This window comes from Dromiciops gliroides, chromosome 3 (genome assembly GCF_019393635.1).
Source record: "Dromiciops gliroides isolate mDroGli1 chromosome 3, mDroGli1.pri, whole genome shotgun sequence".
NCBI classification, from domain to species: domain Eukaryota; kingdom Metazoa; phylum Chordata; class Mammalia; order Microbiotheria; family Microbiotheriidae; genus Dromiciops; species Dromiciops gliroides.
The window spans coordinates 171,139,543-171,159,466 of record NC_057863.1 but is presented as its reverse complement, the minus strand read 5'-3'; the positions used below and the strand labels follow the sequence as shown (position 1 = coordinate 171,159,466).

At 35.7% G+C, this 19,924-nt stretch overlaps 1 protein-coding gene across 1 annotated transcript in view; it reads right to left on the bottom strand.

Annotated features, from left to right (window-relative positions):
- MYO16 (myosin XVI) overlaps positions 1-19,924 on the bottom strand; it is a 746,727-nt gene that overhangs the window by 481,319 nt on the left and 245,484 nt on the right. The window contains 2 exon segments of the mRNA XM_043997806.1: positions 4,705-4,858; positions 15,502-15,577. Coding sequence (XP_043853741.1) covers positions 4,705-4,858; positions 15,502-15,577 — 230 coding nt within the window.

The following is a 19,924-nucleotide window of genomic DNA, read 5'->3' as shown; positions in this document are numbered from 1 at the left end:
GAGCAGATAATATAGGTGATTGACTACTTTGTTTACATCTCACTCCCACTAATCAATACTATTACTGAAACAAAGATATGCCAGAACCTATATCATTAATGAATTAAATTTAGAAGAAATTGAATACTTGATCATTTACCCAAAACTCGAGGAAAACTTTAGGCATCAATCAATTCAGAAAAAAATGCGTCTTCATTTTAAAACCAATATTTATGATACATAGAAATTCTTTATTGTAAATTCCATGTCTTTGGTAATTTGTCTTGTATATCTAAAAGAAATGTGTATTTTTTCTGACTTTAATCATGTTAATTCAAAATGGCAATTCTGAGTCAGCATTTTAAATACCCATTTTGTTCTTTCATCATTTTATTTTCCATCATTTTTTTCAGCATCAAAGATAATGAAATTCTATTATTTCTAAGACTTCTCAAAGTCTTCCACATTTTTCGTCTTCCTTTTTTGTTGTTCCTTCTCCTTTTAGGCCACTCTCCAATACACAAATTATATATGGGAGGAAGGCTTACTATGCCCTTATATGTGAACTCCTCCCAAGGGGGAACTTGGTTGTTTCATGTCCATTTTTCTCTATATGAAAAAACAAATCAAAGGGCAACTTTGCCTTAAAATGGTATTGTCTCGGGGGCAGCTAGATGGCTCAGTGGATAGAGCACCGGCCCTGGAGTCAGGAGTACCTGAGTTCAAATCCGGCCTCAGACACTTAACACTTACTAGCTGTGTGACTCTGGGCAAGTCACTTAACCCCAATTGCCTCACTAAAAAAAAAAAATGGTATTGTCTCATCACACAGGCAAATATTTTGAATTTCTGTATGAATAAAGCATAGCCATTAAAGATAGTTGCAATACTTTGCTACTTTCATATACTTAGGTAATAAAAAAAATTTAGTGTCACTACTGAAAAAAGAAATTTCATATTTTATGTTTGTTTCATTACTTTAAAAATATTTTGGAATTAAGTCTCTTTGCCAAGAAAGCCCAAATTGCGGTGATGAAGACTTAAGAATAAATGTAATAACTGAACAACAATCTCATGTACTTCACATAGTTAATTTCTGACTAATCCATAACATTTTTTTTTGGTTGAACATCTTCCAGATAGAAAGAATACAATGAAAAAGGGAAAGAATTAGAACATAGTATAGGATTTTAAAATAAGGGTACTGGAAAATAAAATCATAAAGTAGGTAGGTGGCGCAGTGGATAAAGCATCAGCCTTGGATTCAGGAGGACCTGAGTTCAAATCTGGCCTCAGACACTTGACATTTATTAGCTGTGTGACCTTGGGCAAGTCACTTAACCTTCATTGCCCCACAAAAAAAAAGAAAAGAAAAGAAACAAGAGAAAAAATTGGAATTTAATGCTAATAGAGTGATAGAGGCACTTGAACATGAAGATACCTCTGAAAACAGCATATGGGCTGGGGAGACATAAAACATATAGAAATGTCTTGGGACACTCTGATGATAACACACACAAAAAGTGGTAAAGACATCCTTAATTATGAAGGTGAACAGCTAGGTAGCACAGTGGATAGAGTGCCAGGTCTGGAGTCAAGAAGTTCATATTCCTGGGTTCAAATCTGGCCTCAGACCCTTAACTAGTTGTATGACCCTGAACAAGTTACTTAACTCTGTTTTCCTCAGTTTCCTCATCTGTAAAATGAACAGAAAAAAGAAATGGCACACTACCCCAGTATCTTTGCCAAGAAAACCCCAAATTGGTTCACAGAGAGATAGACTTTGACAGCTTCAGATCCAGGGGGCTGCTAGAACAGATTTGGCGCTGCTGCAGGTAAGATGTTAAGGAAAAAAGACATAGAAACATAGGATGGGATTGGAAGGGCCCCATGCACTTGGGTGGAGGCAAAAGGCAAAGTTTATTAGGACAGTATGACATATATATATATATATATATATATATATATATATATATATATACTTGCGTAGGCAAAAGGAATGTCTTTGTGTGAAGTTCATGCCAAAAAAAGCTGGGGGTATTGGTTCATTTATGTGGAACAGAAGGTCACATAGACCTTGGACCATATTGGCCTTATCTAAGATGAAGAGCATGTTTCTGTCCTTTGAAGTTTCCTTGGCGCCTATGCAAATGCATCATCCTTGGTGCCCAGCAAATGCATCTGCATCTGGAAAGAATTATTATGGTTTACAGCCCTCTTATCAAGGGCTAACTAAGAGTCAGCACATATTTTCTGGAAGGGGGAGGCCTGTCTGTGAGCTTTGCTCAAACAGTAAAAGGAGGACTTGGTTAGCCCCTAACAAGACTTGTCTGTAAAATTACTCAAAAACGGTAATTACGAAAATGAGGGGAAAGAATCAAGGGATTTTATACATGTTGACTTTTGTGACCTTGAACTCTCAGAGTTCTCTCTCCTTTTTCCCGTTCTGACCAACTGTACCTATTCTGGCTTACTTACTTCTTGTCCCCTACCCATACTCCTTGTTGGTATTGTTCAGTCATTTAGTCATGTCCAACTCTGTACCCCTGTGGTTCATAGCATGGCACACCAATATTGTCCATAAGATATTCCTCGCAAAGGTTCTGTGGTTTGCCATTTTCTTCTCCAGTTGATTAAGGCAAGCAAAAGTCACTTTCCCAGGTTTATGATCATCTCAGGTCACATGTCCAAAAGTAAACTTGATATCTCTTCAAAACTGGATTACTGACTCTTTAATGTTTCCATAGTTGGTGGCACCAGTGTCTTTCCTAGCTACACATAGATTATTTTCTTTTATTCATTTACCCAATCAATTGTCAAACATATTTACTAAGGAAATATTAATAATGGGAATTAATATATGATATAGAAATAAAATACCAATAAGTAAAATTAGAGAACATAATTATTCATATAGATATTATTAACATTAATACTAATAAAATATTTCCCAATGAATTTATGAAAGAAAATAGTGTATTGCCTTTTGTGTTTAAAAGATGTGGAAACTGAGGATTAGTAAGTTAAATGATTGGCTTAAGGTGACCAAATATAACAGCTCTTATTTGAACATAGGTTTAATTTCAAGTATAGTGTTGTTCTCCTTCATCACAAGACTAATTCAAAATTCCTATCTCTTTGCTCGCTTCTATTTTATTCATTGCAAGCATCATAGTTCTGGTGTAGGTAATTTGAGTCCAGTAGAAAGTGGTAAGATGTGAAAGGACATGGTTATTTTCAGCAAAGCAATGATCCAATATAACTCTGAAGGACTTATGAAAATTGCATTCCATCTACAGAGAAAGAACTGATGGTATGTGAAAATAGATTGAAGCATAATTTTTTTGATAGTTCCTTAATCTGAAGTTTTGTTTTGGTCTGTTTTCTTTCACAACCTGGCTAATGTGTTGATGTTTTGCATGACCACTCATGTATAACATATTTAATTGCTTGAATTCTTGGGGGTGGGGGGTAGGGAGGGAGGAAGAGAATTTAGAAAACAAATTTATTTTTAAAAATTAATGTCAAAATTTGTTTTTACATGTAATTTGGAAAATAAAATTATAAACAGAAAAAAAAGTAAGAAAAAAAGAAAGTGGTAAGATGGAAAGAGCACTAGCTTTGGAGTTAGAAGACTCAAGTTCAAGTACTGCTACTACGACTTCTTTAATGTATGACCTTGGTCAAGTCATTGTCATCATCTGTAAAAGGGGGGGAGTTGTACTAAGTGGCTTCAGAGATACCATCCAGGCCTTTATCTATGATTCTATTATTTCATACAACTATATTATATTTCATCTTATTGTATTTTTCACTTTGTTATAACCCATTGAAGTCTTCTTGCATGTTGATTCTATATCCAGTGTGGTCACTTCTCTCTGACAAATGTCATGTATAAATGCAATAAGCGTGACACCTATTTTTTCATTCAAATCAATAATAAAAATTCTAAATAGTACAAGGCCAAGGAGAGATTCCTAGAGCATTAAACTAGAGGTTTCCCTCTGAATTGACATCTGATACGGTCTTAAGAGAAAGTAGCTGGTCTTCCCCAGTTGAAGAGTGCCCATAGTGATGTATTGCCACCTAATCAGAATGTTTCCTTGACAATGATATGCTGGGCTTATTCTTTACTTATTCTTATACTGCTATACTGGCTACACACTTTTAAAAAACCTAAGGCCATTCACTGAGAGCTCCTCCTTCTTTCATCTTACATTGCAATCATCAAACCACCCAGTGAATGTAAGCCTTCATCACCTCAATCATAAACTATTACAATAGCTTTCTTGTTAGTCTCCTTGTCCTAAGTCTCTCAAAAATCTTTCACTATTCAGCTGTCAAGCTGATCTTCCTAAAATATAGGCATGACCAGGTCACCACTCCACCCATTCAATAAGCTGAAATGATTCTTTATTATTTCCAAATCAAATATAAAATCATTTGGCTTTCAAAGCCCTTCATAATTTGTCTCTCCCTCTCTGCCCCACCATACTTTTCCAGGATTCTTGCACCTTATCCCCTTCCACATATCATTTCTTTTCTTTTCTTTTTTCTTTTTCTTTTTTTGTGGGGCAATGAGGGTTAAGTGACTTGCCCAGGGTCACACAGCTAGTGTCAAGTGTCTGAGGCTGGATTTGAACTCAGGTCCTCCTGAATCCAGGGCTGCTGCTCTATCCACTGCGCCACCTAGCTGCACCCCACATATCCTTTCAATAAACTTACAGTTTATTGGAAAGTGCTGGTAGATCATGAATGATCTCTTCATATGGCTCCTCGTGAGATAAGGAAGAAACAGACAAAGGCTCTTTCATTTTTTCCTCCCAGACAGTTTCTGCTTTCAGTAACATCTCTTCAATAAATTCAGAAGCTGCAATGTCTATAAGATAAATATGAAGAAATCAGGGAAAGAAGGAAAAATACTCTAGCTCTTTACAGATAATTGTTTGGATGAACTTAAGATCACTAAGTTTTATAATGCATAAAGTACATTCACCCCTAAAAAGCTTTAAAAAAGTTTATCACTGCTATGAAATAAGATTGTTGGAGTTAACAAAAAAATCTATGTTGCTCTCAAAGTGTGATACATTTAATTGCAGTGAAAAGCAGAGTTAAGGTTATATTCACATAACAGAAATCAATGAGATGAAAATCATTTTTGAGTGTTTCAAGTGAGGCTTGAAAGAATTTGAGGTGATTTCATTTTCACAAAAATATCACTCCCTTGTAAATTGCATATTGATTCCTGTGACTCAAATGAATGGGAGCAGCACTGCACAAAAGCCAAGTAGTGAAGGAGCCAACATATAGAAGAGCCTCTCAACTGGACTTTTGAAGTAAAAGGGCTAGCTTTTTTTCTCTATGACTTTTATCTTGTCATATAATTGTGTACAATGAGAACTTAATAGCAGACATTGAAATCTGCACAGATTTTGCCAGGAAAAAAAGATATAGTAGTACAGTAGGCATCAACTAACTTTAGTTTTAATCATGAAATTAAAAAGAACAGGTTGCACACAAGAAAAATTTACAGTAAGTGCTAACTAAATATATAATGAATGTGACATCCTTAGTTTCCATGAGCAAAGTACAGCACAACCAATGCAAATCAGCAAATTTAAATTATGTGCATTTGTGAACTTGGCAAACCATTTTAGCAGCCACCAAGAGAACATTTTTTGTCCAATGTTTTATTTTTTTATTATTATTGCTCATTTTAGGATGAAGAAATTTAGTATAGAAAAAATAGACATATCCCAGCAAACATTACAAATACAAGATGACTACATTATGATTTTTTGAAGAGGAAATGGCTAATTCTAGTCATTAAGTACCTATTAAGTCCTAAGCCTAGGGGAAGAAAGAAAATTTATATATGACATGGTTCCTGTAAACTCCCATAAGCTTACATAGCCTCATAAGAAGATAAGGCCTCTACTAACATTTGTAATAAAAAATAATAAATTATAAATACATAAGTGTTAAAAGAAAATATTATATGATATCTAAGTAGGGGAATAACCAGCAACTGAGGGAATCAGAAAAAGTTGGTGACATCTGATCTGGGCTTCAGACATAAGGGATAAAAGATTATCAAACTAGCAAAGAGGTTCCATTTAAAAGGGTAGGCCCCTGAGTTCCCTCTTCCTTTCTTTTGTTAAAATTTTGATTGATTGATTGATTGATTCATTTAGACTTTTCCCCAAGTTACATATATAAACAAATTTTCACATTGATTTTTAAAACTTTGGGTTCCAAATTCTCTTCCTCCTTCCATCCCCACACTCTTAAGAACTCAAGCATTTTAATATAAGTTATACATATGCAGTCATGCAAAACATTTCCACATTAGTTTGGTTGTGAAGGAAAACAGACAAAAAACTTTAAAAAGAGGAACTAACAAAAAAATTACTTCAATCTCTATTCAGATGCCATCAATTCTTTCTCTGCAGATGGACTGCATTTTTCATAAGTCCTTCTGGTTGCATCCTGCTCATCATTTCTTATAGCATAATAGTGTTCCATCACACAGTTTGTTCAGTCATGCTCCAATTGATGGGTATCACCCTGATTTCAAATTCAACTTTTTAAAAAAAATCTAGTTTAATTTACCAAACTAGTAGTGGCATTGCTAGGTCAAAGAGTATGTGTGTTTTTATAGCCCTTTGACCATAGTTCCAAATTGATCTACAGAATGTTTGAATCAGTTTACAACTTTGCCTATAGTGTATTAATGTCTCATTTCCCCCATATCACCCACAACATTTGTCCTTTTTTTTCCTCTGCTGTCCTACCCTCTTCCTTTCAAAAGCCATCATTGTCTCCTTCTGTTCAAGATTCATCCAGGTAATGTGAATCTTAGCAAAACATGGGTTGTCTCCCTAAATTAGAATGTGAGCTATTACTATGTGATTAAGGCAAAGGAGAGATACCATCTATTCTTGGAAAACCAAAAATAGGATTCACCCCCTTTTGATAAAAGGAAATAAGAAAGATACAGAGAAAAATTATCTCTTACCTGAGCTTTGAGGTAAGGAAAGAGCTTCTACAATAAAAGATAAAATTAAAGTATCTTCCAAGCATGGAACAGAGCTTGAGTGAATTAAGAGATGTGGGAAAATGGAGGGAAGAATCAAGGATCAATTACAGTTCCAGTTTGGTTGGAACATAAAAGGCCAGCCACAAAGAGTAGAAGAAGAAAGCCATTCGAAGAGAGTATCCAGAAAGGGGGTGGGATTAGTGAACAATCTCCCATGTTTCAGCTTGGTTAAAGAGGATAAAAACTGAGAAGAGAACAATGGATTTGACAAGTCAAGTAAACAAGTATTCCTAAGGTCTTACTAAGTTTCAACTAGTATGCTGAGTGCTGGGGATAGTGCTATTGTTTTTGAGTCCTTTCAGTTGTGTCTGACTCATTTGGGGTTTTCTTGGCAAAGTTACTAGAGTGTTTTGCCATTTCTTTCTGCAGCTCATTTTACAGATGGGAAACTGGAACAAATAGGCTTAAGTGATATGCCAAGAGTCACACAGTTGGTAAGTGTCTGAGGATGGATTTCAACTTAGGAAGATGAGTCTTTCTGATTTCAGGTCTGGCACTCTGTCCACTATATCACCCAGGGGCTGGGCATATAAAGAAAGGCAAAAAGGTTTGTTTGTAATTAAGCACTTGTGCAGAGCCAAGATGACAGAGGAAAAGCAATCACTTCCCAGAGCTCTCCCCATGATCCTTTCAAATACCTTCAAATAATGACATAAGAATTCCTGGAGCATCAGAACCCAGAAAAGGATGGGGTGAGATCATTTTCCAACCAAAGATGACGTAGAAGGACAGCATGAAAGGTCTGTTGTGCCAGGGTGAGAGTGGAGCCCAGACCCGGGCACCACCAACACAGATCCAGTCCCAGGAAGGCCACCCCAAAAATTCATGTCTCCAGAAACACAAAGTCAGCTGTGGCAGTGGCTACTTCTGGAACTCAGCTCATGATCTGGTGAGGGGGTCAAGCAGTGGACCAGGAAGAGATTGCAGAGGTCTCTGCTGGTGCTGAGGTAAAACTCTGTTGTATTGTCCAAGCTTGGAACCAAGAAGCAGTCTTGAGTGGTGGCCCAAGTGGGGGAGGGGCACAGGCATGCCAGACCTTGCAACCACAGTGAAACAGGATTGTGTTTCCAGGATAAAGAGCAAGCAGGCCTGTGGTTACTTACAGACTAGAGCACAAGTGAGGGGATTGGAGAGCTGGCCTCTCCTTAAATCATACCACCTGGGACCTCTTGAAGCTTAGGACAGTGCACGCTGGAAGCAGTGCTCCACTTTAAGAAGGAGTTAAAAGTTCAGAAATAGGTTAGAAAAATGAGAAGACAGAAAAAAATGCTGACCCTAGAAAATTTCTTTGGTGACAAGGAAGATCAAAATATATCCTCAGAAGAAGATAAACCAAGTCAAAGCTCCTACATCCAAAGCTTCCAAGAAAAATATGAATTGTTCTCATGCCAAAGAAGTCCTTGAAAAGGATGGTGAAAATAAAGTAAGAGAGGTAGAAGAAAAATGGAAAGAGAAATGAGAGAGATGCAGAAAAGTCATAAAAAAGTCAACAGCTTGAAAATCCAAATTGGCCAAATGGAAAAGGAGGTACAAAAGCTCAAAGGAGAAAATAATTGCTGTTAAAGGCTAAAATTCTAGCTAGTCTGTCTAAAATATCTAATGAGTGGTCGCCAATAAATTATAAGCTTTTTAGCAAGAGTTAGGTTTTTAAGCATTTATTAAGGAGAATAAGAATTTGGTAAAGAGAGAGAGAAAGGCCTACATTCATCTATTTATTAAAGGGAGAGTGCATTTCTAGCCTCCTCCACTGGAGTCCTCAGGAAAGAGCCAGAGTCAGAGCCCCAGGCTCTCCCTTCTTCCTCCCACGAGCAAATGTCACTTCCTGATGCCAAAGAAAAGACGCATGGTCTTGCCCTCAAAGACCTTCACCTCATGGGCGATGCTCTTCTACAGTAAGTCTCCAGCAGGTGGCGTCATTCCAATCATTACATTGCTTAAAAAATAGGATTGAGCAAATGGAAGCTAATGACTTTTTGAGAAATCAAGATGCAATAGAGCAAACTCAAAAGAATGAAAAAATTGAAAGCAACGTGAAATATCTCCTTGGAAAAACTACTGACATATAAAATAGATCCAGGAGAGATCATTTGAAAATAATTGGACTACCTCAAAACCATGATCCAAAAAAGAGCTTAGACATCATCTTCTAAGGGATTGTCAGGGAAAATTGCCCTGATATTCTAGAAGCAGAAGGTAAAATAGAAATTGAAAAAATCCAACAATCACCTCCAGAAAGAGATCCCCAAATGAAAACTTCCAGGAATATTATAGCCAAATTCCAGAACTCCCAGGTCAAGGAGAAAATATGGCATGCAACCAGAAAGAAACAATTCAAGTACAGTGGAGCCACAGTCAGGATAACACAATATCTAACATCTTCTAACTTAAAGGACTGGAGGGCATAGAATATGACATTCCAGAGGGTAAAGGAACTGGGATTACAACCAAGAATCACCTACCCAGAAAAATTGATTAATCTTTCAGGGAGGAAAATGGGAATTCAATGAAAAAGAGGACTTTCAGGCATTCCTGAAGAAAAGACCTGAACTGAATAAAAAATTTTACTTTCAAATATAAGAACCTAGAAAACCATAAAAAGGTAAATAGGAAAAAGATATAATGAGGGATATTAAAAGGTTAAACTGTTTACATTCGTCTTTGGGAAGATGATACTTCTAACTCATAAGAACTTTCTCATTATTAGTGAAGACTGAATGGAGTATATATAGACAGATAGCACAGGTGTGAGTTGAATATGAAGGGATGATATCTTTAAAGCTTTTATTTATTTATTTATTCATTTACTTATTTATTATTATATTTTGGAGGGGGCAGTTGGGGTCGGGTGGCTTGCCCAGGGTTATGTAGCTGGTGAGTATTGGGTTTCTGAGGCTGGATTTGGGCTCTGGTCTTCCTGGGTCCAGGGCTGGTGCTTTGTTCAATGTGCCACCTAACTGCCCCATGACAACATCTTTAGAATAAAATTAAGGGGTGAGAGGAATGCCCTGGGGAAAAGGGAGGGGAAGAAGTGTAATGGGCTAAAGTATCTCACATAAAAGAATCAAGAAAAAGCTTATGGAGTGGAGGGGAAGATGAGGGAGGTGTGGGGCAGTGAATGAGCCTTACTCTTGTCAGAATTTTCTCAAAGAAGCAATAAGATACACACTCAAGGGGGTATAGTAATATATCTTGTCCTGTGGGAAAATGGGAGAAGAAGGGAATGAGGGGGGAGGGTTGAAGGATAGGAGTGCAGATTAGGGGAGGGGCAATCAGAAGCAAAACACTTTTGAGGATGGATAGAACAAAATAAGATAGAAAATCGAATATATATCAAGGGGAGGGAATATGATGGAGAGTAATATAGTTAGCAATAGTAACTGAAAAAAAAATTGAATGAAATTTGTCTGATAGGCCTCAGTTCTCAAACACATAGAGAACAGAGTGAAATTTGTTAAAAAGAGAGCCATTCCTGGGCAGCTAGGTGGCACAGTGGATAAAGCACCAGCCCTGGATTCAGGAGGACCTGAGTTCAAATTCAACCTCAGACACTTTATATTTGCTAGCTGTGTGACCCTGGGCAAGTCACTTAACCCTCATTGTCCTGCCCCTGCAAGAAAGAGAGAGAGAGTCATTCCCCAATTGATAGATGAGAAAAAGACATGAAGAAGACCTGAAGTTTTCAGATGAAATAATCAAAGTCACCTATAGCCATATTAAAAAAAATCCTCTAATTAACTATTGATTGGAAATATTCAGGTCAAAACAATTCTGTCTACTACCTCATACCTATTGGATTGGATAATAGGACAGCAGAAAAAATGGCAAATGTTGTGGGTTAGATGGGGAAAATGAGACATTAATATACTCTTGGTAACGTTGTAAACTGATTCAAACATTCTGTGGAGCAATTAGGAACTATGGCCAAAGGACTATAAAACCATGCATACTCTTTGACCTAGCAATACCACTACTAGGTTGGTATCCTAAAAGAGATGAAAAAAAAGTTTAATTTGTAATTTGGGTGATACCCATCAATTGGGGAATGGCTGAATAAATTGCAGTATGAGGTTAGGATGGAAGACTATTGTGCTGTAAGAAATGATGAGCAGGGTGCTATCAGAAGAACTTATGAAAAATGCAGTCATCTACAGAGAAAGAACTGTTGGTATCTTAATACAGTTTAAAGTATAAAAAATTTTCTTTTATTAAGAAGTTCACTATCTAATGAGGTAAACAACCATATAAAAAAGCTGCATATAAACAAGGTCTACAAAAGATACATTAGAAGTAAATTCCTTATAAAGGCACTAGAATAAAAAAAGTAAGTAGTGGCTTCTTGTAAGAGGTAGATTTTCAGTGAACACTTGAAGTAAACCATGAGGTAGAGAGAAGGAATATAGCATTCTAGGCATTTGGCCGGGAGATAAAATGTCATTTTCAAGAAACAGCAAAGGGTCCTGTATTACTAGATATTAGAGAACATATAAAGTAGTCAAGTGTAATTAAACTTGAAAAGTAGGCAGAGGCCAGGGTATCAAAAAGTTTGAAAGCCAAACAGATTTTATATTTGATGCTAGAGGTAATTAGTATGGGGGTAGCTAAGGAACTGAATAGAGTGGCATAGAATCAGGAAGACTTGAGTGCAAATGTGACCTTTGATATTCACTAAGTGTAGGACCCTAGGCAAGTCATGTAACCTGTTTCCTCACCTGTAAATAGGGGATATAATAGCACTTACCTCACAGGGTTGTTGTGAGGATCAAATGTAATAATAATTGCAAAACAGAGGGAGATAGGGGAGAGAAGGAGGAGGGGAGACAGGAGAGGGGAGAGTGGAGAGAGAGAGAGAGAGAGAGAGAGAGAGAGAGAGAGAGAGAGAGAGAGAGAGAGAAACATCTATAGAGGAAAATCCTCCAGAGGAGGTAGAAGAGGCCAGAATCAAAGACATAAATGACAGTTTTCTTGACAAATATAAGGAATATATCCTCTAAGATTGGAATCAAGGGTGATAGTAGAGTTATGACACTGAGCAGATAAGAGAAAGATTGGAGCTGGTTCTGGCTCTATTGGAAGAATGACTGATAAAAAATTATATCTCTCACTCTCTATTCCTTTCCACTCCTTACTAACTTGTTATCATCATATGATCATGTTTAGATATACCCTCTTAAGGTGATGCTGAAAAGCAAGCCCCTGTGATGGACTTTTGAGAAGGCCTGGTTTAGAGTTAAGATCGATAGGCAGGGGGCGGCTAGGTGGCACAGTGGATAAAGCATCGGCCCTGGATTCAGGAGTTCCTGAGTTCAAATCCGGCCTCAGACACTTAACACTTACTAGCTGTGTGACCCTGGGCAAGTCACTTAACCCCACTGCCCCATAAAAAAAAAAAAAAAGATCGATAGGCAGATGGCTTTCAATATGTACCCTTGGATACACTAACATGGTCTTATATGATTTTCAGTCATATAATATCATTGGGAAAATTCTGGTTTTCCCTAGGTGAGGGTTAGGGGCAGGGGGTAGATTGAGATGATAGACATCACTGTGTAATATTCCAAATCTTATCCAGAGAATTCTCTTCTTTCTAGTCAATTATAGATATTAGCTTATTTTTATTTTGCAATAAACTTTTATTTTAAATAGGTAGATGATAGATAATGATAGCTAGATAGCTAGATGATAGCTAGATACACAGATAAATAGATAGATAGATAGATAGATAGATAGATAGATAGATAGATAGATAGATGAATTAATTCAATGGGTTGCCCATCTGCATGTCTTAATCTTGGTGACATGATTTCTCCATCCATTATATTTTTTCCATTTATTGATATCTAGGCCAGTTTCTTTTCAGTGACTGTGTATCTCAGCAAGTAGGCCACCCAAGGTTCAATACAATCAGGGCTACATAATCTGCAAACAAGAACATCTCTAGAAACTTGGCAAGTATAAGAATTGCTTCTTTTATTTGACATCCTCCATTACATTGTCAAAGACCACTATTAAGAAAACACTTCCTTTTTTGGGTGGGGGGGGCAGGCAATGAGTGTTAAGTGATTTGCCCAGGGTCACAGAGGTACTGTCTAGTGTCTGAAGCCGGATTTGAACTCAGGTCCTCCTGAATCCAGGGCTGGTGCTTTATCTATTGCACTACCTAGCTGCCCCTAATACTTTCTTTTTTAATGCTAGCTATTGACTAGGAAGAAGAAAGGGAGGATTTTTCTGGGTTCAGACAGGTTGCTACACTGGAAATAGTATTTTTTGCTAACAAAGGTTCTTAATTTAATATTAATTCTATTTTTCTCAAATTATACCAATCTAGCAAAACTTTAAGGGATAACTTGAAGATTTTGTAATTTGTGATGATATGAGCAAGAATTTCAATTTTAGTACTAACTAATTAAATTTCATACACATGCAATTATGACAGAGTTAGAAGCTATGACTAATTAGGTTTAGTTCAGTGGAGAAGCAATAGCCACTATTAACAATTGAAGTAGGTTAAAAAGCTAAAACTTTATCCCAGCTAAATTGCAAACAAGGGAGAAGCAAAAAGCCCATCAAAAAGTTAAAGTCCCTGAAGTGAAGAAAATAAAAATGCTTCAGGCATATTAGGCTTTCAAGTCTTAGATTAGAGCTTTGTGGAAGTACAGAAGGGGTACAAAGAAAACTTGATAAATTATTTACTTTCCTCACTGTCTATGAGATTTTCATGTCAATCTCCTAACTATGTTAGACATATCAGCTAATTCTGAACTGTTAACATTTTTTATGTCAAATTAGAAGGTATAGACTAATAAACAATCTATAACCACCCCTGCTTTAGTGTCAGAATGATTTAAATGAAAATTTCATGAGGCATACCTTCATTGACTATTGAAATAAATTTATGAAGATTGAGGCAAGAGAGTGATAGAAAAGAATTACAATAAGTGACTCCACTTTTAAAGAGAGAGAAAGAGAGAGAGAGAGAGAGAGAGAGAGAGAGAGAGAGAGAGAGAGAGAGAGAGAGATTAAAGTAAGCTGGCAGTTTACCATATGGTAAAGTATTTGAAAGAATTAAAAGAAAAAGTTAATTGTTTTCCTCTGTGAACCATGCTTTCTAAATACAATAGCAGAAATAGTTGACTAAAAAGGGCAAAAGTCTTCTAATTTACTTTAGATTTAGTAAGAATAAAAAAATACATTTCATAACAGTCAATTAAATATTTCAGGGATGGTGACATTGTAAAATAACATTGCATTCACATAAAGCAGGAGGCAAACTGCAATGGTGTGTAGCCAGGGCCCAAAAATATAAATATAGGTGTGGATGTGGATGTGGATGTGGATATATATATATATATATGTGTGTGTGTGTGTGTGTGTGTGTGTGTGTGTATGTGTGTATATGGATATTGATATGGATAAAGAGATATGGAGATATATCTAAATGTCTATGTATGGATGTGGAGATATATATATATATATATATATATATATATATATATATATATATATATAGAGAGAGAGAGAGAGAGAGAGAGAGAGAGAGAGAGAGAGAGAGATGTGCTCAAAATGGTCCTGGCGGCATTTGTATGAATACATTTTTATATAGAAGAAGCTTGCAGCACAATGTATAGAGTGCTGGGCCCCTGGAGTCAGGAATACCTAGGTTCAGATCTACTCTCAGATTCTTAATGGCTATGTTACCCTAGGCAAGTCTCTTAATCTGTTTGCCTCAGTTTCCTCAACTGTAAAATAAGGTTAACAGCATTTTTCTCCCAGGGTTGTTGTGCAGATAAAATGAAATAATATTTGTAAAACACTTAGAAAAATGACATACATATTAGGCGCTACATAAATTCTTATCCCCAACCCTATCTGGAACAGTTAGAACAAAATAGTATAATGCAGAAATTTAAAAAATGTGGTGTTGATGACCCCAAAGGATCTCCAGTATCTTTTAGGGGATCCAGGATGTCAAAACTATTTTCATAATAGTAATGACATTTTAATTTCTATCACAGTAAATATAAGCATAAATCCACATAAACAAAAACTCTTTGGGTGGTCCTTAATTATTATCAAAAGTATAAAGAACATTTGACACACAAAATTGTGAGAACTACTGGGGCAATGAACATTGGGTCTGTCTTCAAGTAATGAAAATCTGGATTCAAGCTTTTTATTTGGAACATATTCATTGTATGACATTGGACAAACCATTTAATCTCTTAGTACTGCTGGAAACTATTAGTTGCAGAGTAGTTACTGATCTCCATTGGTAGAGGGTTTCTCTACCAGAAATTTCCTTTATCAGTAAAACCATAATTTCAGTCTCAAAAATAGGAATATAAGCAAAACTATGCCAATCCCTCCCCCAAATAAATGACTGAAACATTCTCAACTATATGATCAGAAGATATTTATGAACCCACCTGAAGGTTTTTCTTCATTGCAGTTAAGAAGATTTGGGTTTGCCTGATACATCAATAGAAGTTTCACAAGGTTTGTCTAGAATGATAAAAATAATAGATTTATGAAATAAAATTATGTTTCAAATAGAAAATTTAGCTAAATAATCATCATTCCTATCACCGTTGAAATGCAATTAATTAAATAATTTAAAAGTTGGAAGGAAGAACCTCCAATGTTTACTCACAGTGACACCTAGGGAATCCAGATTATTAGTTTTCATTCACAAGCTCAATCTCTCTCCTTAAACCTCTTTTGTAGTTTTTGAGGATATAAGTTATTTTTATTCATATGGTTCCTGCAATGCTTAGAGTTCCTTTTTTTGTATTTTTCAAGAGAAGTGTACTGATGAAATGTACTCATATAAATATAAACTTTTCAGTATGCCCTTCATATCTGAATTTTTATTCCTTTATCATACCTTTTTAAAGTAAATTAACATAGGTTTTATTGGATATTGATCTTCCATAATCTTTTTCATCTTCTCCAAATCAACTGGTTTTCAGGAGAGTTATTTTAGCTCAACCACTGACCAAAAATTCCTGCTCTCTCACCTTAGTATGTAGGAGGTGGGGTGCTAGGCAATTTCTTCAAATTTAAGATAGGGCGAAAAATCTCTAGCTCAGCCATACAAAAATGATAGATTTTTTTTTTTACAATAAGAGATTTTTTCCTCAAGATTCATGCCTTGAGATATATTTGTCTCATGGATACCACTAAAGGAAAACAATTTTTCACAACCTTTGGTTCATTAGGAATAATAACACTACCACAACCACCACCACCACCACCAACAACAACAACTCATATTTATATTACTTAGAGTTTTGCAAGGTACTTTACATATATTATGAGTTATATCTGAATCTTATTCCTAATGAGTAAAGTTAACTTGAAATTGTCTTAATATTTTAGCAAAACAAATATAGATAACTGACTGTTCAATTTTGGATAGAATAAGTTTTAGTATTTTCCAAAACTGTGATATTGGCAAGTTATGTTCCCTTAAGATTTTCATATAGCCAACATTTTCTGTAATAGTATGACAGTTTAAAAAGGTCAAAGCCAGTAGACTTTAGAAATATCATGAGTAAAAGGGAGAAGGGGAAATCTGGGTCTACCTGTGCTGAGCTAAAGAAAGTCTGAAGACCTAGTTTAGGTGAAAAAATGAAACAGGGAGGAAGACATCAAAGGGAATCATTGTACAGACAGGAAAGTAATGATAAAAATAACTCTTTAAGCCAAGAATAAAATGGTTTGGTGGGGAGACATCAGAATAGCCATGCCAGCAGCATTGATGTAACTCCTAAAAGGTCTAAAGCAGAAAAATGATGGGTTGAAGAAATAGCAAAGGGATAAAATGAATGGATTTCTTTTAATGCTATCATGGAACTTTGGGAGCTACACAGCATGGTGTGGGCAGCAAAATTAAGATTTTTTTCTATTATTTTTTTAAACTGCAAGAACCATTTCTTACTAAGCCTAAAAATACCCTCCCACAATGGACATCGACAGAATGGCTTTGACAAAGAAGAAGAAGAATATAAAAATGCATGGAAATTTAAGGATACTACTATATGAGGAAGCAATCATTGTGAATACTTAAATCTCATTGTCTTTTTCCCCCTACTCTACAAAATACTAAGGTACTTTCTCCCAAACAATTTATATCACTTCCCTGCCTTAACATCACCTCAATAATTTCAAATCTGAGCATGTATAGTTTAAAGGTGACATCCTTCCCTGGATAGGATTTCTTAGACTCACTCTGAACTTGTTGCCTTTTGAGCTTATAAAAATAAACATTTCCCATGGGGATAGAGAAACTAGGTATCTCTGTTTAAATGTGTTCATGCGTGATGCTTCTCATACAAGGAAGTCACTGCTTCCAATTCATTTCTAATTGGGAGTTACTGATGCAATCACCAAGACTGCAATATTCAGGTCACTGCTAATTTCAATTACTTCCTATTTTCTGTCCTTTCCCACATTGAGACTGTGTAGCTGAGTTAATTCAAACTCATTTTCTCTTCACGTTTTTGAATCAAGTGGATAAAATGTATTTAGCAGGTCCTTAGCTTAACTTAGCTTAACTCCCATTATTAACAGTACTTTATAATAGAAGAATCCCAGTTCTAAGGGACCAATATTCATGATATGATAAATATACATCAATTTTTTATATGTAGTTTGTTTCTCTAAAGGGGATTTAAAAAGGTTTGTGTAAGAGTTAATTAAGTTGAAATATAAATTCACCCAAAGCTCTGGTTATATGCTTCACTGTGATTTGAATAATGCAACAATATTTAATTTTTATTAGAAATTCATGGTACTAATGTCTTAAAATTCATTATTTTTTAAAGAAAAAATAATAATGAAAGCCTAGACCCAAGCTTAATTTTCATAGCATGAACTAAAAAAGAGACAATCCAATGAGAGTTATACAACTATTTCAAAGGTCTAATGTTATTCTGATCTATTATATGATCTATGATATGCCATTTAAATTATATGTAAAAGTACACAACGTGTTTCATTCACATGTCCATATGAAAATATGCTATGGTATGCTATGATGGTATACTAGGAAATGTAGATTTTATGTAAGGCATGTGCATGCACATAAATATGTATACACGTATGTTATATAGTCATGAACACATACATATAAACATACGTGCACACGTGTCATATACATAGTGCATCTGTGTGTATATGCATATATTAAATGTAAAGTGCATATTTAAATATGTAATACATGCATATAAATGCATATTTTTTCACCCTGTTCCCAAAGCAATCACAGTCTATCGTGGAATCAGACATTAACACAAGTAAGTATAATAAACAGGGTATATGGGTACATGAACTAAAAGGTTGCCTAAGACAGTAATATAAGTTCTGATGGTGAAGGTAATAAATAAATCATATGTCTGGCACTGGGGCATGGGTGAGCAGATCTGGAAAAGCTCCCTGAAAGAATTGGCAACTATTGTGCTGTAAGAAACGATGAGCAGGAGGAGTTCAGAGAAACCTGGAGGGTCTTGCGTGGGCTGATGATGAGTGAGATGAGCAGAACAAGAAGAACATTGTACATAGTATCATCAACATTGTGTGTTGACCTGTGATGGACTAGATTCTTCTCACCAATGCAATGGTACAGAAGAGTTCCAGGGAACTCATGCTGGAAGAGGATCTCCAAATCCTGGGGGAAAAAAAAGAACTGTGGAGTATAGATGCTGAATGAACCATACTATTTCTTTTGTTTTTGGTGCTGCTGTTTTTCTATTTTGAGGTTTTTCGTCATTGCTCTGAGTTTTCTCTTATAACATGACTAATGCAGAAATATGTTTAATGTTGTTATGTGTGTGTATATATATATTTATATATTTATTTGTGTGTGTATATATATATATATACATACATACATACATACATACATACATATATATATAAAACCTATATCAGATTACTTGATGTCTAGGGGAGGGGGGAGGGAGGGGAGGAAGGGGGGAGGGAGGGAGAAAAATCTGAAATTTGAAAGCTTGTATAAACAAAAGTTGTGAACTATCTTTACATGTAACAGGAAAAAATAAAATACTTTATTAAAATGAGGACAAAGAAAAAATTAATTGAATAAATGATTAACTGATAACATAAAAAAATAAATGGTTTTACTTGAAATTCAGTTTTGTGGACTTCAGCCTGTTTCATAGATACTGTGTTTATAGTTGATTTCCAGGATAACATATTCCTGAAGCCCTTGTCATTACCCTTGCATTATGGTAGTTCACTCACAGCATTCTGAAGACACTGTCCATAATGTTGCTCTTAATAATACTGTTTAGCAAAGATATCCTCAATATGTTATAAATAAACACCACTCTATATCACTGAAACCTTTTAGCTGTGGTATCACTGCAATAGTGAGTGTCCACATTTAACATTGTTCTTAGGGAATTAATTGCCCCCTTGTAAAGTCATTGCACTTTGTTTTCACAGAATGAATTCAGGATGTTAGATTGGGTAAGCCTATGTCAAAACTGACAATGTGTAGCAATATTTCTATGGAAAAAATTACTGAAATTTCCACATAGGCATATCAGGACCACAGCTGGTTACCTCATGTTACAGTTATGGCAGTAAGAATAGAAACTCCTATCCCCAAACCACATATGGGCTAAACAGTAAGTGGCCATACACCATTCCTTCCCAGCTAATGTTAGTATTTTCTATGGATATTTAACAATGTAGCATGGTATAATGATGAGTGCTCGATTTGGTATCATGGGACCTAGACCCACAGCTTGACTATAACTCAACTGTAAGATGAAGCAGTTATACTAGATAATTTCAACTCTAAATTTGTGATCTTGTGAATCAAGA